At 37.4% G+C, this 25,476-nt stretch overlaps 2 protein-coding genes and 1 non-coding gene across 5 annotated transcripts in view; 2 read left to right on the top strand and 1 right to left on the bottom strand.

Annotated features, from left to right (window-relative positions):
• Positions 1–25,476, top strand: part of LOC105675135 (alkaline phosphatase-like) — a 181,594-nt gene that overhangs the window by 81,960 nt on the left and 74,158 nt on the right. The window lies entirely within an intron of this gene.
• Positions 256–375, top strand: LOC136999155 (5S ribosomal RNA). The gene has a single exon (XR_010889555.1). It is a non-coding gene; the product is annotated as a 5S ribosomal RNA (ribosomal RNA).
• LOC105675143 (caspase-1-like) overlaps positions 11,359–25,476 on the bottom strand; it is a 31,563-nt gene continuing 17,445 nt past the window's right edge. The window contains exons 3-5 of one of the 2 annotated variants that reach the window (XM_067351186.1): positions 24,885–25,060; positions 20,647–20,767; positions 11,359–12,529 (exon numbers count right to left, since the gene is read on the bottom strand). In XM_067351186.1, coding sequence (XP_067207287.1) covers positions 12,228–12,529; positions 20,647–20,767; positions 24,885–25,060 — 599 coding nt within the window. In that variant the 3' untranslated portion in view covers positions 11,359–12,227. Of the gene's footprint in view, positions 12,530–19,234; positions 19,363–20,646; positions 20,768–24,884; positions 25,061–25,476 lie in introns of those variants that run through there. The other variant, XM_067351187.1, reaches the window with a different exon arrangement.

Raw genomic sequence — 25,476 nt, 5'->3', positions numbered from 1 at the left:
ATAATGTTAACAAATAAAAGAAGTCATTATCAAGGATTATTATAAAATGTTAACTTTAATTTAATTAGGTCAATTGTTATTGATATTTTTACAGAAAAAACTCTTTGTGGAAAGGCTATATTTGAATTAAGCAGGTTTTTGTTCAGGAATTCAATTATGTAGGTACAAATATACATATATCTTCATATGTCGCTTGCAATGTTCTTGCAATGTCCTTGCAATGACAAGAAAACTTTTCACATCTTCAATACTCTCGTTAACTTCCATACCACGCTGAAAAGTACCAGTTCTCGTCCGATCACTGAAGTCAAACAGCGTTGGGCATGGTTAGTACCTGGATGGGTGACCGCCTGGGAACACCGTGTGATGTTAACATTTTTTTTTTCAATTTTACTAGCCAGATCTAACTATAATGTTAACGAATAATATTTATCAACTTGCAGTGAAGGAAACAAAATAGCATTTTGGGCAGCAATTTTTACAGAAAAATAAAAATTATTTATTTTAGTGACATAAAATTCGTTTAAAAATTGATATACTTGTGGAATAATATTTCGTTGTCAGTTTCCATGCTATATCACAATAACGCGTTACATGGTGGCATAATATTTGCAAATAATTTTCAAAGGCCAAATTCAGCTGTAATTTAGCAGGGGCGTGTTACACTCCATGTTCCTCAGGATGCTACCCTATGTTACCATTTAGGGACGTTATTCGTGAGTTGTTGACGGCGCATGCAAGACTCGCGTTACATGTCCGTCATCTGCTGAGCATGTAGATTACATTGAAGTACCTATATCTCTCCGAGCAGAACAAAGCAGCATATGCATCTCATTGTCGTTTGCTACATAGAATACCATAAATGCAAATCTCTTTCCTTCGATAACGGAGTTCGAATAATTTTTATCATATTATTACTCGTAGAAATTATAGTTACTTTTTTTCACGTTTTATGATTTTTGTAAAAGTTATATATATCTATATAAATTCTATATAAATCAAATAAATAATAATTTTATGTAGGAAAAATAGGTTATTTTATGCATACGTGTTTATTATACGCACAGATTATTAAATAAAATCATATTGCAGAAAAATCAATGAAATGTAAAAATTAGTATTATTCTGAATTGTTTAAAATGTTAAACTACAAATTGATTAATATATTTTTAAAAGCGGGTATCTCTATGAAATTCCCTTTTTTCAGATCAGCCGAATTTTGTTTGAAGTTATATATTATTTTTCAAGAATTAAAAGTAATAATTTTAATAAATTTTTTGTGCGTGACAAAAGAACATTTTATGTCCTAATCTAATTATTTAACCGAATAAACGTTAAAGTTGCATGTACGTGGGATCGAAATCTGAACTCGCGGGGATTACATTGATCTCGTTCTCTGATTTTAGGTGTGCGCTATTCAATTAATTGCCGTTTGTAGAGGCTTTAACATAGCCGTTTGATTTGCTTATCGGGTCTAGTGTTTCGGATTACGTTCACGTGGCAACGTCACGTGTTAAAGCTGTATCCGCCTCTGCGAGCTCAACTATTTCAAAGCTGCTAATCCGGTCGCGCTGCTGGACGTCGACAGTGCGCGTCCGAAACTGAAGTGTAAATCGTGCATTCATATCCCGTACGAGAACTATCAAGCGTGTACTCGGTGCGGCCGCGCATGTGGATGTTATCAGTGGGTTTGGAGGGGAGGCTGGGAGGGGGGAGCAGATATCGCATGGGCGGACCGGATAGAGTTACATTCGTTCCTGAATCGTAGTGCTAATTATGCATCTGTCTTCCGGTACTTTATCGGCCGTTTTATCGCGAAATGCCGGACTATCTAACCGCGACGTGGCATTTTGATCGCAGCTCCGTTGACGTCCGCCCGCCCTAAAGACCGTTCTCATGTTCCGCGTCTTGCACCGTCGAATTTATTCGCGATTAATCGCCGCGAACACGTGTTTGACGATCGTAGCACGCCTCGTCCTTGAATCGTTTAACTTTTGCGACACGCGCTTAACTTATAATCTCTTCAATAATATCAGTATTCCAAAGCTATAACATTAATACCCTCTCCACTCAACTCTAATCTCTTTAATTGCTTTTTGTTGTTGTATCGAAACACGCGGCAGATATCGTGTATGTCGAGTGACAAATGTAACGCACGTGTTTGAAATTCCGTTGCGCAAAATGGGAACACAAACGTTAGTATAATCGTTAACGTCTGGCTAATACGTGTTACGTATCTCCTGTTGTTTGCCGCAACACGGAATCGAAGAGTTTGTAGTTTCGGTCCGAGGATGCAATTAGAAGGGAGTACACTTTTCCACATTTGTACTTTCCTCTACAATTCTTACGAAAACTCAAGTGTATTTCGTTTATAATTCCTCCTTTGACTCGACAAGTGCTTCTCCCTCGATTGTTTCCAGGGCGCTACTTCTTGCGGCGTTTAATACTAGAAATATAAGACGCATTAAGGGATTAAGGCAATTGGCATGAAAGGAACTACATTTTTGCTCGCATTTGTTGTAAAAATGTGACAAATATGAAAAATAATGGAAAAATATTTATTAAGAATATAAGAAATGCGGCTAATTATACTTCTTTATTTTACAAGTAAAAATGTAAGTAAGAGATCTTTGTCACCGCTCACAGAAATTGTAGTATAATTAAGTAATTGCATGTGACGTAAAAAAGCACGCGTATATATAAAAAGTAATTAACTCTTCTAAGAGAGGCAACTCTAATTTTTAATTATCTTAGTACCGCAGAAAGGAAGGCGTAACATTTTACGAAGTTACTTGAGGGTTAATTATTCATGGTACTGACATGGACATAAAACTCTACATGTTGCGTAAAACGGACCGTTTCTTATTGCGTGCAATCTCTTCGAATCGATCTGTCTCTCGCTCTCTCGCTCTCTCGCTCGCTCGGTCGGCACCGCCCTGCAAATTAGACTCTGGAGAAGAGTAATAAGTCCGCTTGCACGTCACGTACTTACGTTCGAGAAAGATTTGCTTTTCTTGTCCACGTGGGACCTGTACCAGAGTAGATATTTTCTTTTTTCAGCATCTTCCACAGCAATCTCTATTGCGTTCGATAAACTGTCATTTCTCAGCCACTTGTGCTCTTCAAAACTTGGCCACGTTTTATATTTACAGTTGGTATTTTTATAAACCAATTATATGTGCAATATCTAAATGTTTGGTCAAATTTTACAAAATTATTACAAAAAATAAAATATTATTAATTTTAATCTGTAAATTTTATAAATTATTATTAAATTATTTTTATTATTTTATAAATTTTATTTCATAATTTTATAAATTTTATAAATTATTTATATTATTCTTCAATTAATTTTATGTTTATTAATAATTTTTTAGAATTATACAAATAATGATTTTAATTGTGGAATTGTACGATATAACCATAATTTCGTGAAATTAATATAAAAGTTTTATCAAGAATAATTGCTTAATAGAGTCTTTGTCTAAACGGTTACATTTAATAAAATTTTTCTAAGGAGATCATCGCCTGCAGCGTTGACGGAGCTTTATAATATCCTGTGGGCTGAAAGACTTGGATTGATTCGCGAGCCAATAAAGCTTCACGGCAGATAAATTCACGGGCTAAGCGGGAAGCCGAGGAGCACTTTTATTTATTACGCATTCGACAAAACAAAAGATTTATCCCCCGCGTTTCGAAAACGTACGAGCCATCGATAAAATGTCGGACATACACTACTCGCATAAAACCCGTGCCGTCTAGATCGACAAATCGAGCCCACATCGAGCCCGCGAAACAGAACAATGTCCCGTACTCGTACGTCACTAACGAAATGTTAAAATTATGGTTTGCAATGCAACGAGATAACGCCGATGTACGCGATTTACTCACAGATGTACGTCAATCGGGGCAATCAGTACGCTTCCATTAACCTAATGCGAGCTCCCGCGATTGAGCTGCGGTCTAATATTGATCATTGTGAAAAAAACTTGCGGCTTTCAGCAAACAGTATCAATTTGTTCCTTTAAAACCGCGTAAAAATTTTCACTGCTCGTTTAATTAAGCTAACAATATTTTTGCAAGTTATTTGATAAGGCGCAAGTTTATAATGAGCCATTATTTGAAACAGTGGAAATTTGTTAGGTCTGTTGTTTTCGTAAAGATCCGTCAAATGTGAGAAAATCGTGACAAGTCTGAAGAAACCGAAGACCCTTTTGTCTTGTGCAATCTGTCGAAAAATAAAGAAAATCGTGTGGACGGCGAGAAACTAGATATATTACCGGCTGGATACGAAAAATGCGCAGAAAGATTTTTAAGCGCCAGGTTAAAGGGGTGACGTTTTTAGAGTCGTGGCGGTGGCGGAGGTTGCGTCGTACTTGCAGTGAAAGAAGATTACGTGAGGAGAATATAGCGCGAAATCCTTGAAAATTGCCGGAACGGCGGCTTACGCACGACGCGAAAGCTTTAAATTTAACAGCGCACCGCCGCGTTCTGTTAAGTTCCATTTCGATGGCGAAAATGAGGAGGAAAGAAATGTCAGTGCGCCGCATTTCGATTTCTTACGTCAATACTTTTTGTTGACGTAAAACTGTCAGAGATATTTGATATTTGCGCAAATTTCGTTGAGAACTGTAGCGAAAATTCTGAAGTTTAATATTTTTTTTCATGTCAGGAAAGAAATGTTTTATATATATATATATACTTTCCGATATTGTTTCTTTTTATGTTATTTTGAGATATTGCAACTAAAATATTTCGCAAAATATTTCTTTATTAAATATATGGATTGGACTTATTATAGATTTACTTGGCTTTATTATATTTAAAAAAATTTGATTTGTATTGATTTGAAGGAACATGATTTGTATACTCTTAGTATTCTACTCGAATCTTTGATACCGATATTGAGATGGCAAATTGCTTCTACAAATTTCATTAATATTCATGATTTCATTAATTTCAATGTAAAGCTTCGTTCTTCCACCATGAAACATGTTGAACTTTAAACCGTTATTTTACTTATTTTGCTTTTTTAATAAGAAATGTCAAATTATACATTTCTCTGATTGGAGCAAATGTAATTCGGTCAATTTTCATCAATTTATCTTTAATTAGGTATTCAATATTTACATATAGAAAGAGTAGTAATGAATAAATATTTCTTCTCAATCTATATTTAACTTCTAAGTTTTAATATGAAGTATATCTATTTGGATTGATTTAAATACATTTTATCAGTATTAAAGAAAATAAAAGAATGCAAAGTTACTGTTTTATTTTTGAATGTAGTTTTAAATACTTATTACTAATTAACTTTTCTAAGTTCCCATAAAAAGATGATTTATTTTTACTGGCTAAATGCATTCTTCAATAAATCATCGTTAGCGAGTCGATTTTCTCGAAGTTATATTTTAAATTCGGAAACAGAAAATAATCACGCGGAATCGGATTGGGATTATAGGTGGGTGAGAGATTAGTTTCTTCATAGTTGTAATCACAAACAGCAGCTTTTGCAACTTGAGCCTTGTGTATTGATATGTTGTCGTGAAAAAAAGAACATCTTTCGATCATTTTTCACTCCTTTTCTCCTTAATTGCTTCTCTTAAAGGATGTAAAGCGGTGGCGTAATATTTTTCAGTAACTGTCGTACTTTTTTCCTTTATACAATTTAATTGTATTTAAATGTGGATTATAGCTACAATCACGGCGAGAATATATTGAACACTCCTCGTAAATCAAGCGCGCTTTTAAATGCTGCGTACAAATATAACAATAAGAAGACAACATTTGAATCTTTATACCTGTTTATTTCATATTCTGCTTTTATATTTTTATTTTACAATTTGCATGCATTTTTTTTTCAACAAACGCGAATTTGTTTGACATGCAATAATTGAAGCTGAACATGAATTATGTCATTCTGTCAATAAAGAAACCCGTTTTTTTTTTTTTTTTTTTTATTGAAGCAATTATGCATCGGGATTCTCATTTGTACGTAGTTTTTATCAAGAATCAAGTGCCAAAGTAATTTTCTTCACGTTGGTGGCGAACCGTAAAGCAAACCCCGATGCGGATATTTTACAAATGGCCGATGGCCGAGTAAATGCGGGTATCGCCTCCTTTTTTTGCGTGTGCGCGCACCGACGTTAAGCGAAATCTCAGTAATTGGCTCGGTCGCATTTCGGAAACGCCGAGCAACAACGGAAGATATATCTTCCGCCATAAATAAAACCCGCTTACGGCGAGGTCCGCTGAGGCCAGCTATCTTTTCCCTTTCGCGAAATACGAATTTCTGCCCCAAATATATCGCTAATTCAAAACGCCCGCGACGCATTCAGACATTTCGACGGGACGTTTATTATACTCTTGGATCGTCGTTCTTGAATTTTTTTATTTCATCGCGGTTCCATTGAATCGTTGTTAGCAGCCAAGCTTCTCCACTTCCGCAGCTCTTTTTAAAATATGCGCATTGTAGATATTCTTCTTTTTCCAAAATATACATTATAAAGTACAACAGCAATAAAAATACATGAAATGTATGCGCGGCGATGGCAAAGTTTTATTACGGAGGTATATTCGTATATGCGAAGGGAGATCATTCTCAGCATTTTTGTAGAAATATCTTTGCAATATCCCGCGACTCGTCGTTTGACGTCGGGCTACAAGTGAAGAGCCGATGTAATCAACGATATACCGTAAAACGCAGCGAAAATAAAAGCTCGTTTCGCGGACGAAACGTATCGGAAAAGCGAAGTTTTTATTTTGCATAGATATCACGTCAGCGGGACGGAGATGTGTGTACAAGCGCCGAGATGATTCTCAGTACGCTGTCACGCAAGCGATTGCGGAGATCTCGCCGCTTGACGTTGCGCCGCGCGAAAAAAGCGACCGCGTTTACGCGCTGACAGCGCGACGCGACGCCCGAAGGATATCCCGTCGGGTCCGGAATTATGGCTCGCATGCCGAAAGAGGGCCGACAAAAAGATTACGCGGTCGTCGGCGGAACGTGGCGAAAGTGCTGACCGAGTTGTCCGCCGGCGGCGAATCGATATTGCGCCGCGGATCGCGTCAAAACTTCCCAGCCGACGCCGCGGTTCATCCGGCGCTATCGTGATGCTCCGAAAGGCATTCGTGGATCAAAACGGATTATATTCCGGTGTCGAATGGCGGAGACACGTCCCACTCGTTCGCAGCAATTTACGCCGGCCGCGCGAGCCGCGATACGTGTTTTAGTGGCGAATTGACGGTTGACGACGAATTAACGGTGGTCAATAACATCGTGGTGGTCAATCGTGGCGGAATTCATAGCATAGTTGCGTTATCCGCAGCGTGGACGGATATTGGCGAGGAATTGGCATAATTCACCTCGCGGTGACACGTATAAATCATTTCGTCACCCTACGACGATCGTAAACAAGCCGAAACCGCAGTTAAAAACGCAATTATGTTATCTCAAATAATTATTATATATTGTGCAAATTATTATTAACCATTTTACACCATTAATTACTATGTTTATACGAGATCGATAAGCATCGATGCTGCGGTCACCCGTACACGAGCGATAACACGGAGTAATATTTTGAAATGTGAACATTCGGTGAAACTAAATGTCACCAAATTTTTATTTTTTCAAAATAATTAATTTAACTTTTGCAGATATGTTTTTTTTTATTCTATGAAAGCACAGGGAGATTTTCCACTTGGAATATGTTACGCAATGATATAAAAGACAATAAAAATTAGAAACACGATTATTGGACAAATCACTATTATAAATTAATATATAAAAAAATATAAAAAAATGTTTTGGCTACAATTTCGGACTTCCTTTAATTTGATAAGATGTAAGGAAGGAAGAAAAATGTTTAGATTGCATGGAAAATATTAAAAAAATATATAAAACTAAAATAAAAAAATATTTATATCGCATTTTTCATTTATATTTATTAATTTATAATAGTTAACGACCGCGGTTTTGGTTCTTATTGTCTTTTATATTATTGTTTATCCTTAAAAAATCACACGCGTTTCATACTATTTCACATTAGTGACTGCATTTTGTTTAGACATATTTTCTTTTCCCGCGTTTAATGGAATTGGGAGCAGAATTCCTTCAGAATTCCCCAACGGTGACAAGGAGGGAGGGAAGTTTCTCTCGCTGTATGCATCTATATGTACGCGCGAGTTGATGAGATCGCGAAAGCGGTTTCTAAGAGGGCAAGGGCTGCTCTTACCGTAGCACCGTATTTCACCGGCGCCGCGGTGGCACCCGTTCTACTGTGTCGCGCGACGCTTCGATCGAAACAAAACCGAAATGGTAATGCTCACGAGTGCGAACGGGACAGAATTTAGCGCAAACGGCGATGGGTACGGTCGCGCGCGCACGGGCGTCGCGCCCGCACACAGAGCTTCGTAAATGGGATTAAGACGAATGGTGCCTTAGTTTACCGCCGTGACGTCGTCTCGAAACGCTCCGCGTGCGTTGCTTTCATTTTGCCGGAATTACTGCCGGATGTACTGCAGATTGCGCCGCGGGAAAAGGGTGATTAGCTATAAGAACACGGCGCAGTTTCCCGATTGCAGTTTCGATCTTCCTGCAGGCGCAGATAAGGCGGATTAGCTCTTGTTTCACGGGAGTCTAAAATTATGACGTCGACGGGCATGTGCTGCACATGTAGACATAGTGCAACATCTTGTAACTTATCATCTCTCGTGCAGTATATAAAATATATCGATGATACAGTCCCGCTCTAGAGTCGATTTATTATTTTTAACGGTATCGTGCTGAAAGTATATTTCGAAAACAAAATACAACCGTTTACACTGTCGCGTTTCTATTCTTTTTACGCGTAAGAAGTGAAGAGTGATGTTTATCTATCATTAATACTTGGTAAATTTATATCTATTTTTGTTATTGTTATAAAAGCTTTCTTTTTTAAAAAATTCTCAAGAGTTATGTAATGAACAGAAGATGTATATTTTTCTTATAAAACCGTATTTTATACACCTAATTTTACAATCAATACATTACATTTTACAATTAGTAAATGAAACAGTCTGCCAACACTGTTTGATTATGTAAATTACGAATAACTGACTTTTACAAGATGTGCGTGCACATTTTTCCAATCGACGAAAATCAATTGTTCTCATCTTGCAATCAGAGTCGGCCGAATGAAAATTACACAGTAGCTGGCCGGTTAAAAAAATATATATACCGGCAGGATATTTTTGTTGGCATATTTACGGCGAAGAAAAGTCAACACCGCGAGAAAGCAAGAAAGAGTTAGAGCACGAAACACACGAATAGGAGCTTGATGTTGTTCAGCGGTGAATAAGCTGTGAAATATTGAGCGCTGCGGATCGCAAAAAGGCAGTATTAGCATGCAGAATTGTGTTTCGTGTGTAGAGTGCAGGTGTTGTACGTGCATCCATATTGATCGTATCAACGACACGATTGCCGAGCGAAACGGTTTGTACTTCGCGTGGTATACTTCACAACCCTCGATAAAGTTACGAGAGAGGGACTTCCAAACCGAAATCCTTTGATCGTGTTGGAGACAAGCCATCCGCACAGTTTCAAGCGCCCGCTCTTCGAGAACCCACTTAGCCTGCGCGAGGAGATAGGGTCAATTCGCTCGAATCGCTGCTAGTCGGAAAGTCAAAACGACTTGAAGAATTCCTCTCACAGCTGGACTCTTTCAGCATGTCAGTGATTGAATCGTCTTCTTATCTGCCAGCGCTTTTGCCTCGCAGGTTCTTACGTTTATACGTGCTTCGATCGAAAGCTCGAAATTGCGAGCAATAATTTATTAAATCTATGATGGATTTATTTACTCCGAACGCCTAACGTTAATGCGTAGAAAATTATCTACGTTTTTATGCATAAAAAAAATTGGTTACTTTATTGCGTGTTAATTTATCATTATGACATTAATGTCACCGGAAAAAAGAACATTTTATATATGCAGTGTTAAATTATTCTAAATGAGATAAAATCTCATTCTCGCTTTTTATCGTGTATCAAAAGTATTAAAATTATATAGAAAAGGATTAGTCACGAATTTTTCAACCTCTTATTCAACGAGGTGATTAAATTCACATGAAACAGTGAGCAAAAACCGGAACCGCGTAGTAGACCATTATTAAAAATACGCGCGCCGCGAAAATGATACGCAAAGAAGTGAATAAAAAGTTATGCATATACATATTGTACTTGTTAAAAAAATGGACGATTCTTGCGAGCTAATATTACTTGATTTGGAGTCATATAATCTTTCATAATATTTCGTGCGGTTATTTTGCAGGTTTTATCCACGAACGCGAGATTTTGTATTTTTGCTATACAAGAGAGTAAAGGTTTTCTTTTCTCATTTTGCGTTTACCTCCATCCCATTCTTTTCTCGCGTATGTTAATCTACAATACTGTCCCAACTAGCGGCAAATCTTGTTTTTCTGGAAAATAATACATTGAAAATAAAGCAAAATCTTTTTTACGATTTTTTTCGCATTATTTATAGGCAACATGTTGAAACGTTGTAAATATCGAAGCTACTGTAAAGGTGCAAATAAACCATTAACAATGCATCAATTTTAGCGATATTTTTTAAAATTGTTTTCTCACCGCAAAATAAACGACACGAGATATTACATGGATTCGGTCAAAAATAGAAATCAAAAAGGCGAAAATATTTTGAATTTGAAATAAATTTAAAACACGTTTTACATATGTATACACGTGCGCTATTCGTACTCGTTATTATCGTTATTATTTTTTATTTTTATTCACCTCGCGTGAATGTGTGTACAAGCGTCTATTTAGCGCAGCCACGCAACACGCTATGCAACATGTGTAATAACCGCGATTAAGCGATACGGAGATTTCAGCCACGAATACAAGCTGTCCGTATTATCATTGTAGATGGATCTTCAAGCCGGCGCACGCGGATGAGATTACAATCCGCGATAGCATCTAGTTAACGGCATAATTCGTGGATTCCACACTTCGCGTCTTCTAAGACAAAGGTTAATAGCATCTACGTGTAATTCCTTTGATCGCAGGTATCTAATCTAACATTCAATATGCCAGTGTGATCACGCGTATCGCGGTTTATAGATCCTGGGGATGTTCCTAGGTCCTCGGCTTTCCATCAGTGTATAGGAACGGAATTAATTCCCATCAATTCCCATCAATTTCTCGCAAATAAACGCCCGGGATTTCTATTACGCGTTTATTATGTTTAGGATAGAATAGTTCCAAGAAATTTTCCTATTACGCCTCTTCTTTAATATAGGAGAGAAAATTTAAGGAGGCGCGCGATTTTACGGTGAATTTTTTAATTAAATTTTTCTCCGTTTGATTACAAAATTTTTTTATTAGTAAATAGTTCAAATTTTGATTAGCGGAAAATTAACATTGTGTTAACTGAATACATCATAAAATTTTCTTTGTATTATTCCACTCGGTATATCACGGTCGATACATTGGGGCGAATCTAAATAGTGAAACCGCGAGGTACGTCAGTCATTATTATTCTTGACTCTTATAATAATAGCCATTACCGCGCTATGAGAGCTTGCATGTAATTAGCATACTAATTAAGAATAATATAGTGAACCTAATTATAATATAATAATTTGTGGTGTATTGGCTAATGCGCACTGGCGATTTATTTCACTTCATCGAGCATTATCAAGCATATATTCCATAATATATTTATTATTCCATTTGTGCGACAAATGGAGAGAGGGGATAAATATTATCCAGATAATCCTGCAATCCGTTTCTGCTGCAATTTACTATAGTTTTTTTACCTAATTTACAATTGTTCTCTAAATTTGTAATACATTGTAATTTAATATTAACTGTAACCACTTTAGCACACACATTTCGTTCAAATAAAAGAATATTGTATTGAATTCTTAAAAAGACAATCTCAATCAAGAGTATTTGATTAAATCTAGAAGTATTTTTCAAAGTATGTATTATCAAAGGTAGAAAATGATGCGAAACTTTTTATCAAAATGAATAATTAACACACACTCTCTCTCTCTTTCTATTATATCTTCTTACACGCAAGACTCGATCGCAACAATCCAAATGCATTCGATAATTGCTTCTCCAAAATGCGATGCATCAAAATAACTCGACGACTCGGATCAATTTGTTTGGCGAGAAATCCATCGTCGTGGATTCGTTCGGGGACGAACACGTTTTCCCACTCTTACGTTACTTTCTCGCGAACTCCAGCTCCCTTTTCCTTCGATCCGTCGTCGATATCGTCCGGTGCGCGATTGTCGGGGAAGTGCACGAGGCGGGTCAGCATCGAGACTATCGACGGGATCTGCTTCTTCGCGTCGAATCTCTCGTTCTTTGGTACGTACGATTGATACTCGATGGCGACGCGGCGATTCACGAAGGTCATTAGGCTGAGTAGATCGCGGCTGCGCCCGTGTAGATCCAGCTCCTCGCAGAGCGCCTGTATGAACCAGGAGCCCGCGTCCGGGTTGCGCCACGAGTAAAAACCTGAAAGCCGTAACGCGCGGTTTACTTCCGGGGCTGTGTAGTGGATTGCTTCGCTTCCGCTACATAATGAGATACACTTCGCTCGAGCGTCCGCGAGACGCATTCCGCGCTCGCAGTGCCGGGGCTCTCAGTAAGATGGATGCACCAATGATCCGTGACCTGTAATAGCAAGGGATGGTAGCGATATGAGACGGAAATGGGAATTTAACATATCGACCTTCGCGCGTGGACTGAAGTACACTTTACGTTGATTGCATGCACTTGACGTGTTCATACTTCTTCTTTTTTTTTTTTTTTTTTTTTAAGTACATTAAAGTGTGATTTTTGGCGAAAATGTAATTGTTCTGAAAGAATAGTTTTAGATGCGCGATTATTTGTAAAATAGAAATATACTCTTTTTAATAATACTGGAAAAGATTTTGCGAAATAAATTAATTGAAGCGTCAGACACACAGTTTGCCTCACAGAGTTGACAGATTTGTTGCGAATTCGAGTTAAACCTGCCCCTAATAAAAAGTTGCAGCTTTCCAGGGCAATAAGTTTAAATTAATTTCAACTTTCCCCGCATACGAGCAGCCGCATACTCCACGCTAATTGTGTTGCACGGAACAGATATATTTTAACCCAGAATTACAAAGTTGGATGTTACTCGCATGCAACACTTCAACTTCTTAGAAAAGCAGCGTATCCTACATTTAGACGGCGTTATGTCTTGGGTCTAACGGGGGTGAGATTAAGTGAATTAGCATGTGGCTGGATGACGAAATTACGCAAAACACAATCCCTATTAAGGACATTCATTTAGCGCGCGTGAGAGAATTATTTAAAAAAAAGTACGTGGAAAGTGTTATTAATTTTATTATCAGAAGACTATTATGCTATCCCATTTGTTTGGCGATCTGATTTATTCCAGTACTTGGCTTTAATTGCTCGAAAGTGCGCGCGAACCCGCGATCGCAATGACGATGTAAAATCGGAAGTAGAACTAACGCGATTATAAACTGCAAACTTTCGGCGTAGATTGCAGTCCAAGTGGAATTAGCGTGAGACGCTAAAGTAAGTCGTCATAAATAGTTTTTAGCATTATCGTTTAGTTCCCCGATTTGCTCTTAGGCCCGCTTGCGCCGACGCCGATTAGCTCGGAATTCCCCTTTTCCAACTGTGTATTATTACTGTGTATTACATGTAGCACTGCTGCATTCCTGATTCTCTCTAATCTTGGATTACTTTGCATGCGCTATGATGCACACCCGGGATCTTGCTGCATCTAGAACTGTTTAATTATTCCGCCTCTTATGTCGCCTCTTCCGTTGATTTCACTCGGAGAGCTTATCATCATACTTGCTTTAAACATGTTGCGGTCAATTCACTCGTAAGTCCTCTCCTGAGGTACTAAAAGCTACTTATCTAGTCTCGTCGCATTTCACCGTTGATTTCTCGGTCAAAGACGCTTTGAAGTTACGTGACATTCAAGATGGGATCTGATGTGCGTGCGTGCAAATTCTAATCTTGAAACTATTTTATAGGCCAGTGAGAAAGAGTCGCGAACGTTGTTGACGATGTGAAATTAATTAAACTTTCTAATCGTTGATTAAAATTATAAATTTATAAATTTAAATTTATTTTTTGGTATACACAAGATTTTGTTTACTGTACATACTTGTTTTTATTTTCGAACTGGAGTTTGAACTACATCGTTGTAAAGTGAAAAGTGAATTATTAACTACATTTACATGTTCACTATTATTCTATGTATACTCGACGATCTACAAATTGGACGTTAGCGGACAAAGGGTTAACACACTTCAGAGATCAATTTGAGATTGATGCGTCAAAGTGACCGCAAATTTGAGTAATTGGACAATTACGATTTGGAATACGTATGAAAGCAGTAGATTGTATCGCGCATTGCGAAATATTTTACGGGGGAGACACGTTGTTAGAATAAGCAAAAACTATGTTTGCATCTACTTACCATTCAAGAATATGTAAGAGAAATCGATTTCTCGATATATTCCGACAACGTATTCTCCTTAAACAGCGTACATAGCGCGCGCCAGATTCTCTCCGCAGCTATTTTCACCTACGGATTTTACAACTAATACGTAGTAAGCTTTTTTTTGCAATAAAAATCCAAGTAATCATTTTTTAAAGATTTAAATTGACGGAAAATAAAAGTCTTTCTGGAGAAAATCAAGAGTGCAGTTAGATAACAAAATATTATTTTTCATTTAACTTCAAGCGAATTTTGCTTTAACAGAATTTTAATTAGGAGTTTAATTTTTGAAAAATATTTCATATAAAATATTTTAAAACCGTGAAAAGAATGTAACATTAATGTAACATTTTGCGAGAAAGAAAAATTCGATACTCTGCAAGCGATTGTTGGAGCGGTTAACAAAAACCCAGCGACGCGACACAACTTGTGTAAAGACCTCGATGTTAACGGATGCATACGTACTCGATGATGTATTAACCGCGTGTTGGGTTCCATAGTGAAGTGTTAAATGCGTGTCCCCTATCACCATCGGTATGTTAACTATGCGCTTATCTCCTACGTGGCATATTAATGACGCCTTTAGCATCCGGCCAGGTGTTATCCGCGGATTCAGTGCCACCCGCGTTATTAACAATACGTCCACTTCCTGCATATGTTAGACTATCAAACTCGCGCATACACACGCCCCCCCCCCACACACACACCCACATATTAACACGCGTTCTTCCTTGGGATATTAATAGCGCGACCGTCCGCATACCACGCATATTACATTATATCGCAACCATTGTCCAACTACTGCGGGGCCACTATGTTTAATCGTTGCGTACGTACCTCTCCGAGTATTTAAAAAATTTATTACTTAATTTGCTGCAATTATCACAATTATTTCGAAAAAGTAATAATCGTTGAACGCCGATTACGTTATAAATAAATACCTTGGAAATTTGTATCGTATTCAGCGTACGGTATTGACCTGCTAATATCGATTACGTGTACGATCGCAGCGAGTGCAAAAATGTTACGGTTACAGGAAAAGCGCCGTGAACCGGCAAACACACACGCCTTCTGTTTCTATCATAAACAAATCTTGTTTGCCGGGCTCGTTTAATACGATGGACAGAGTATATTCGCAAATATCATTTCGCAGAATACACGCGTATTACATAAATTCTGTTTACCCACCTTAATCGATGCGGTAGACATGAGTAAAGTTGCGCATAGCCGGGTAAAATTTGCAGCGTATTTTCACAAACAACTCGTGGCTGTATTAAATCCAATTTCAAAGCGGCGGATCTTAATGCATAAGTAAGCGGCTTTGCAGCGTATTTATTAAATTTAGTCGGGGGATAAACGTATCTTCCGGCTCTCTCATTTAAATCCGTCTTGGTTTTTTACATGTGTAATATACTGAGAGGGAAAATTATGTGGTACGAAAAATTCATTATATCTGACCGGCGTCATGCGCAAACGTTACAAAATGGGTTACGGTCGCGCTTTGATGCCAATGCGCTAATTGTGGCGGACGCGCAATACGCTTACTTTGATTATCCCGCTGACAGTCGACAAGTATTTTTCATTAATCCAGTTCCACGGGATTGACATCGCGTGGTATGCTTCGCCGTTACGCGAAATTCTCGTCCAGCGATCTGCCAACGCGTTTGTTGGTTTGTCGAGTTCCTGTTTTTTTTTTTACTCCTGGTTTCTTTTTTTTGCGCATTGCCGGGCTGCCGCTTGCAATAAATCAGCGGAACTGCGAATCGTAACAAAGTTCGCGCCATTCGATTCCCGAATTTAGGCGAATCTCAGTCGGGAGTTCGCAATATTTCTTTTGTTACCTTCTGTGTATTCTCACGCATATTGCCACAATGCGTTTGCGTCGGCTTTGGAAAGTTCGAGTTATCGCACGGTTTCGTTTGAAATTGCATTTAAGGCGTCATCTCGAACTCCCCCGAACTTATTTCACGGAAGTGAGAATATAAAAGAAGTTCGCCGTATGTTTAGAGAAGTGATTTTTGAATTGAGGAAACGAGGTATTGAAAAATAGAACATGAGCGTGAAATTACAGCCATCAAAGTACTTCGAAACGGTAAAAACACATTTTTTATGAAATATTTTACGTCATGAACTACGCAAAATATTCTATTGGTTTCTAATAGATTTTATACATATGTTTAATAAACTGCGACAGTCTACAATTTAACGGAACGCTCTTAATAATCATATCTGCATAACGAGATAATTACGTCAGTTACAGTAATTCATCATTATAAATTTACATTTGATTAACAAAATTTATAATAATGAGATCATTAAAGTACGCAATTGGCAATTTGTCATTCATTAAATAATTTGCTGAGAGATAATAATTGCAAATTTTATTGTCGAGAAATAACACGATGTTACGTTTAATTCACTATCGCTATTATCTTAATTTGGCTTAATTAATACTTGCTTTGCTTAATTATTACTTTGCTAATTATTATTTAATTAATATTACACTTTTCCTTTTTTTTCTTTTTCTCACGATGAATACAACAATATATTTTTACGTTGATCTAACATATGAAGGCGATGAAAGAGAAACGGAAAAATGTATCACTACTTGGTCACGAACAGTCCGAATGGCCTTAAAATAACCGCCTGGACGAGCTTGGACGCTGTCCAACTTGAGTCATAGATCGTCCTTCTCTCCGTAAAAATGCCCATATTTGCTTCGTATTTGTACAAACCGCGCTCATTTTTAAGCGTAAATACGCTTTTATTTTTTTAAGTGGGATAAAGAGATAACAATAATAATAACCACAATAATAAATTGTGAGCCTCGATATACCATTTTACATTCGTACGATGTTTTAAAACATCGTTTTTTTCCTTGTCGAAACATATATGGCATAAATACGTTTGTGGTGCAATTCATGGTTTATTTCGATTCATTGCACAGCACTCTCTACATATTTCATGCAGCACAGCTGGTTTCGCGGGCGCGATCGTGGAAAATTTTATCGTTTCAAATACTCCAGGAATTTCTTTCAGATAGATTCACTTACCGTGCTTCAAATTTATATAGAGCTTCTCGGATCTTTTAATAAAAATAAATTAAAAATAAAAACTATTATTGCGCTATAATATATGCCATTTTTTATTATAATTAAAATTTTCTATTTTTTTAGGAATAATAAACATTACTTTTTAAATTTAAACGTTATAAATGAATAAAATTCTAAAGATATTTTATTTATACAATGCATTTTAAAATTGACTTTACTTTATTATCAACTAGTTCTTATTTTATAAATATATTTCTAAATTTTTTACACGCTTTATCCAAAATTTAGTAGTGTTACTTTCAATTTTGTATAACTTTTATTAAAATTATCTATATTTCTATATTACAATTTTATAAACTGTAATTTATAATCAAAATTATTTTAAAGCTTGAATCACGTTCTCGCGCAATTTCTTTAAATATCTCCGAGATGTGCGGTTATAAACGATGATGGGAAAAAAATTCTGGGGTTGAACTTGTCTGTACATCATTCAATCGAGCTCGAGCTATCGTATTTAGGTTATATGCTAAATGTAGTTGGGTTCACGAAGCAGTATTACGGATGCGCATGTATCGATTTATCAGCTGACTGATTGACGTTCTCACTAGACGCAGCATTGTTGTACCATTGGCGTGTACCACTGTCAACATAGATCCTCGCACTCCATTAGCAATAACAGATCAAATATTTGCACGACTGGAAATCGCGCGAGAATGTGTACGCATTATGCTGGAAACCTTCGTTGATGTGACTCGCGTAATAAAGTGCATTTTGTAACTTTTTCAGCGATTTTTCACATAAGTATGAGAGAATGTGTATGATTTTAACTAAAGTCTTTAAAGTTATCGTTGAGATTTGAGATACATAAAAGTTTTCCTTCGAATCGAGAATTTATATTTAAAAATCCCGGATTTATTCAAAGAATTATAGATAATACTACGCGAAATAACAATCAAATGCATTGATTGGTATTATAATTGAAAATTTCAGTCGGCTCGTACCGGTGGTATTGAGTTGCAAATAATATTGGTTTACATTTATTAACGAGATTTGGTTGGGGTGAGCGGCGGAATGCCAGGAGACGGGGATGTAATTGAGGAATCGACGTAGATTACCTATGCATCAAGCGCTTACGTTCGCGTGAAGCCTGTATTATTCAAAATAAGCAGCTTATGACGCTATAGAAACTCGGACTCGTGCGCAAGAAGAAGCGCTTAACTCGCATTTGTTCGCATCCGTTGTTTATTGTTTAGTAATCGAGTATACGTTTCGTTAATACTTGATGCTTCACGCTCGACGAAGTATGAAAACTGGCCTGGAACGCGTTTCAATGCAATTATCGTCGAGAGTTTGAACGCTGTCGGCCGTTTAGGAGAGGCAACGAAATTTAAAGCGCGGCAAGAAATATACAAATGAGAAGAGAATGAGACGTAATAAACGCGCGCAAGGTATCTCAGTTGAATGAACCAAATTTAACGACGGATCCTTTGACGAATTTCCGCTCGATTTTGCCTTAACAAGAATTTAACGGGAAGTCATCACAACATTTTATAATCTCGACTTGAATGACAAAATATAAATTTTAACGTTATAATAAAATTTTAAATATACAAAAATAATATTTTTGCAACTAGTACATTTAAAGATGAGCTCAATTTTTAAAACAGGATTTTATCCAAAAGTTGTTATATTTTCTGCATTAGTCCTGCATCGAGTTTTTTGATAACCTGAACAATTTTCCACTTGACATATGCGAGTTTGACTGTTTGATTTATCGCGTATACCTGCAAATACCCCCAACATACAATGTCTGCGTATACATGCTAACGATGGTTACCTAAAGGCTTGAAATGTGAGTAAACATCCTCATTAGCGAGCACCATATAGCGTGACCGTTCATTATTTGCATACCTTTATTCAAGCGGTAAGCATCGTTATTTTTTTTAACCGCAGTATACTCTCGATTATCTGAACGTGCAATACCATCTGTAATATAATTCTTTTGCACTCTCAGGTATAGCGTAACATGTATTAAAACGTTACAGAAAATAATAATTTTTTAAAGGCTTTTGCATCTCAATTAATACATTACTAGAAATTTTTCTATTATTATATATCAACAACACATGACGATATTATGTTTATTTTATTACTACATTTAGATACTTTTTTTTTATTATTCCGAAAAGCTGTAGCATATCTTTTAATGCCGCTGTGAAATTTTTTGCCGCTCCTATTTCGACGAATTAAATAAAAATTATGTTATATAATATTTATCAGCCAGATTATCCGCGGATAATCGAGAGTGTACTGCATATTCCTATAGTTCTTCGTAACGCCGTCATACACCCGGTGCTTTCGTTCGGATTCCCTGCATTATCTCGGGTCATGTAGTTTGGAATAAGGGGCTTACGCGCGCACTTGTATACGACAACACCTATCCGATGTATTCACGCGTATATGCAGGACGGCTCAGAGCCGCCCAGAGCTATCATTCACTCTGCTTTCAGGTTTTAGGTGTATAAATAAATGAACAAGCCAAAATCAATAGTATTTAAAGACCGTTATGTAAAACAAAATCTTTACGTGAAAAATGAATAAAAAATTTTTTAAATAATCTGTTAAGATATGTTAAATACAAAATAATTTTGCATACAATAAGTAAAAGGGAACAAATCACGGAAGATAAAAGCTGCTTTTAACTTTGACAAGATTAGTTTTTCGAATTATGATGATTGAGCATTTTCTACATATTCAACTTAGAGAGCACTACACATTCTACAAATCTGCATTATTTTTTTTTAATATTCTCTATAGATATGCAATACTGTTGAAAGCAACTCTTTCAATTTTCAGTGTTTAAAAACAACTTTCTTTTTTTGCTTCTGCTACGAAGACTACTATTCAATAAATTGATATCAGCAATTGCGCTATAGACTTTTTGGTTCAATTATTGTGTTTTCAATTTGTTTGTGTTTTCAAGTCAGTGGTAATTCTGAAATTTTCTGTATATACATACACACTCACGTATATACATATATACTCACGTATGCAGTTATAATACATACCGTCGTAAGTAGAGTACGCGACCATAATATCTGCATAGGCGGGGATGCTGTATGTAGTCCTCTTACTATCTGTCTCATGAATAATTCTCACCCCTCTGTCCAGTCGCGTCCCGCGGCATGCCTGCGGAAAAGAAAAATGCGCGCGTGAGCGACGATACTAGATTTTCCCGGCACGTAAAAGATGCATGGGATCCGCGGGCGGTGCTGGCTTTTCTTCGCGCGAAAACGCGAACGTTCTGCGAATTGTTTAAAATGCTTCAGCATAGTCGTCGTAATCCGATTCGGGACATTATTAAAACATTCACGAAACAGATAACCATGTGATCGTGTGCGCTCAGCGAGTGACGAGTTGTAAATTTTCGAAGAAAAGCTCGTTCGATTGTTCCACGATTTTCGGACTTAGCTCGTCATATTTGATATTTAGAGAAATTACATTCCAACAATTAATAACGCATCGATGGCAGCTTTCGAATTTAATGGATCTCATTTGTTCTGATAAGGTTAAGAATTGTTCTCACTTTTACGGTAAGTCCGCGCGTTAGTAGCTCGCTAAATGCTTAATGGCTGACGATCGTGCCGTAATTAGTTTTCTTAGAAACTGGAACACACACGGGACAATTACACGCAGATCTATCGATGTTTACGACGTCGTTAACGGAAGACGAGCGACTCGAACGGAAGTGCAGCGAGATATATACGTGCCACTTACTCGAGGCTACCGCGGCTACACACAGCTTCCGAGCGCGCAGAAAACGGTGCTAATTCCGATAAATCGCGATAAATACGGGCCGAATTTGCGTCCGCTCAATTTACGTCGTTTACAAATCACAATAATTTTACTCACGGAATTATAATTGGCTATTATGTAGTTAAAATCACAAATATGTATCGAGTGAATTATTAATTCGCAATTTAACTTTATTTAACAGCGTTTACGTAGACATAAATTAGTTAAATGTTTACGCGTTGCGTTAATCGAAAACATTTGTATGTATGTATTTTTTAAGCGATTAATATGAAGTAATTGATTTTTGATCAATATTCGATATTTTCACATTGAAATTAAGATATACAGTCGAACTCTCTGCAAATTGAGATAATAAATGGCCAGTGGCCGAGCATATCCTGATCTCCAATCATATATTAATAAAACATTTATATTAATTAATATCTATCAATATAAAATTCAAAAATAATATTGAAAATACATCTGTAAATTAAATTTGAGTATAAGAAAAGTTAAGAGAATTGTTGTGCAATATTAAATTACATAACAATTAACACAATAAACTGAAATATTACAGGAGACAATTTAAATTGAGCCTAACAATTTTATTAAGACCAAATAATATTTTATAGTGCTGTGCAAACAAACATTTTTATCAATTTTAGAAACAAATTTCTAAAATTTTGTATTTAAGAAATATCTTTTGCATATACTTCTGTAATATATTATGTCCAGACGGTTTAATTGACTATTAATCGATAATCCTAATCTTGATTTTATGTTAAATAAACGTTAATTTTTGTTATGTGAAGATCACTATTTTTAATAGTGATAAGTTCTTAAATGCTTGGTCATTTAGGACACATTTACTTCATCATCTCTTCGGACTTTCGAATGCACGGGTGTTTTCCACGAAAGGCTAGATTGCTAATCATTCCAAGCTTTACGATAGCTAACTTTATCGGGCTCATTTATCCCCGTCGCACTTTATCTTCGGGATCACCGATCCTCCAACTCCATTCGAGACGAAAGCGGTAATTTCGAAAGGTATCCGGCCAGTTGGCTTTCCGGTTCTTTTTCTTTCGTGACAAGTAAATTACAATCATTGTTGAAATAGTCGCTCTTGATGGATCGTCGTTTCGCACTATCTCTGCAATTGTGTCCGATGTACCGGCCAGCGATTTTTAACGATCGGAAGCTGTCGACACCCCGTGTCTCATTTCTAAATTCTTAATTCCATCTTGCCGCGACTTTTAAAGCCGGAAACGGTTTCCCGTTACTGGCGGACTTCATAAAGCATTCCCGTCACGAACGGATTCCGTAACCTCTATTACGGTAGATGACATTTAAAGCGTTCCGTATGTATGTACAATCCTCATATCATAGAATTGCAAATGAAATGATCGGCAATAAATTTTCCGTAATGAGTGTGATCGTATAAAATTACAGTCCGTATGAATCTCGTAATGAAATTAGATCACTTATCTCCTTTTCCGTATTACTTGAATATGTATGCGTGCATACGAACGCCACGCGACGAATGCGAAGCCTGGTAATGACGTATCCTGCGTGTTTCCCAAGCTACGTTCCGCTGTTTCAAACTGTTCGCGCATTCGACCGAGCGAACAGTTTTACGCGTCAAGCAGCGCGGAAAGAGAGCGTGACGGAAATTACTCACGGATTAAAAAAATAAATAAAAAAAAAAAATGGCGAAGCACACGTATACAAAAATATATAGAATATCGCGCGTCGTGAATTCGCCGCTTGACGTTTTTTTTTAATTCGGCCGGCGGTGAAATCCTCGAAACGATGCACGCGTGCATTATTTCAGGAATTATGCAAATAACAGTTTTCGCCGTCGCGCTCTCCCTTCTCCCGGCGCGGAGAGGTAGAAAGGGGGAGGGGGGTAAGGGCGGGGAGTAATCTTAATTACTGCAGGCGCATCGCGACGCTCGGCGTCCTAGCGCGCGAACAGGTTCCATTACATTGCAGAATGCACATATTTCATTGGCCGCGCCCGCTAAAAACCCGACGGTACACTAATGTGCACTAGCCCGCAAATCCCTCGGAGATCGTCGTGAGGCAGATAAATGGCGAGTGTCTCTAAATGGAAAACGATCTCGGCAGGATTATGCCGGGGGAGAAAGAATTAGATCTAGTGCGGCATTGTTGCAGGAATTATGCGACCACGTCGACTTAATCGTTTTTGCGGGATACAGACGATCGTTGCAATTATGCCATTCTCATTTGCGACGCACCGCGACGCGACGCGACGCGACACGACGCGGCGCGGAAAGGGTACGCTGTATTTGTAGTTAACTCTCTTTCCGCAGCGTTCGCAGAGAGTGAGTCATCCATTTTATCATCATCTATTTCAACGTCATCTATTCCCATCCATTAGAAACGCGATCGCAGGAATTCAGAAGAAAACTTTTCCGCGGTACTTTTAATGAAAAATACGCGGATAATGGATATCAATAACAGATATTATAACCTGTCGCTTGGAAAAAATTGAACAAGAAAACGCAATTTAAAATTATCGAAATATCAGCAGCGTTGGAATAGCGAGTAAACGATTTAAGGGCTGTTAGATAGAAGCAGTTGGAGCAATTAATATAGTTGATTAAAGTATGTTTATTTAAAAAATTATATACAGAATACTTTGAATTGTATAAAATAAAAGTAACGATATTCTGTGTGCCAAATTCGATGGACTAAATTTTTAGCAATGATTTTATTCGCTTTTCCGAATCAAGATAACCGACATGGATATTCTCTCTTGCAGTTCCGAGCATGCGGGATATGCCAATCGCATTTCCGGCTAACTGAATTTATAACTGTCGCGCAAGAATATTCTGCATCAAAACCAGAAAACATAATTATCTTTTTTTTTTCGCTCTCGTGCCGTTGGTTCTTAATGGCGACGTTGTTAAAATACAGTCGGATTTTTGTGAAATGCAACTTTAGACAATGTAAGTTTTATGTGATAAAGTTACACATTTCACGTTTTGTATTATTATTTTTAGATTATCTACGAATTAATTGCACGCACAATTTCAATTGCGCAAAAAAATATTCGAATTCTAAGATACTTGCAAAAAGTTTCCAGTAAAATCAAAAGATACTTAAAAAAATAAAGCTGCTCGAATTCTTTCGTGAGTCACTGTAATGTTGGAAGTAAAATTTTCAGAGGATATTCAAACTTGAGAAATAGACTATTTGAAGAGTGCAATTAACTCTTCAACATCAATCTATACAAATATATTAACTCATAAATCACTTCCTCGCGCGACCCGCATAAATCTCCCGCGAATTACTCAGCGTGTAACGCCGCTTAGATGTTTCAATCCGGATGATCCATCATGAGATGAGCGCGCGAGAGTGTGTAAAGTGGCTTCGCTTCTTTTGAAAAACGCGTATCGTCATTGTTCGTCGGCGTATGGTTTGCGCGTTCGCAGGACGATTCATCCGCGATTCATGTATATCGGCGCATACCTGTTAGACAGCGTACCTGAATGAAGAACAACTTTGGTTTCCCGGCCAAGCTGGTGCATCGATCGCCCGTGAAGGGAACCCACAGCATATCGACTGGATACAGGCTGTCGGTCGAATGCAATAGACCCGATTCGCCGTGTGACATTGCGACCACGATCAGGCAGTCGGCATCCGTGTGGTCCTCCGCAGCGGCTTTAATGAAAGGATTAATTAATTCCTCGCGGTGGCGGTCGCTAATAGTCGTAGGACGGTTTGGCCTAATAGACTGCGCACAAACAAACTACTCCGTGAGAGGTGAACTCGCACGGATGTTGTTGCTGGCGTTACGAACTTTCTCGCCGAATCGATAATGGAAAGCTCGCATGACACTCGTGTTCGATTGTCATGCGAGCTTTCCATTTTTTTAAACGGCACCAGAGAATTAAATCAAGTTTTCATCGAGTGAAGTCATACGGAGAGATTTATTATTACAGCTATAAACAAGTTTTAATTACGGACAGTCAGAAATAATGACTAAAAACTGAACACGATTAATCGATATTTTTACCAAAGTCGTTTGAAAAATTTGCTAGCCGCAAGCCGTGGTTTCGTTCCGAAAAAAAAAATAC

This window comes from Linepithema humile, chromosome 3, assembly GCF_040581485.1.
Source record: "Linepithema humile isolate Giens D197 chromosome 3, Lhum_UNIL_v1.0, whole genome shotgun sequence".
NCBI classification, from domain to species: domain Eukaryota; kingdom Metazoa; phylum Arthropoda; class Insecta; order Hymenoptera; family Formicidae; genus Linepithema; species Linepithema humile.
The sequence above is the reverse complement of the archived record's forward strand: the minus strand, read 5'-3'. Positions and strand labels throughout refer to the sequence as shown.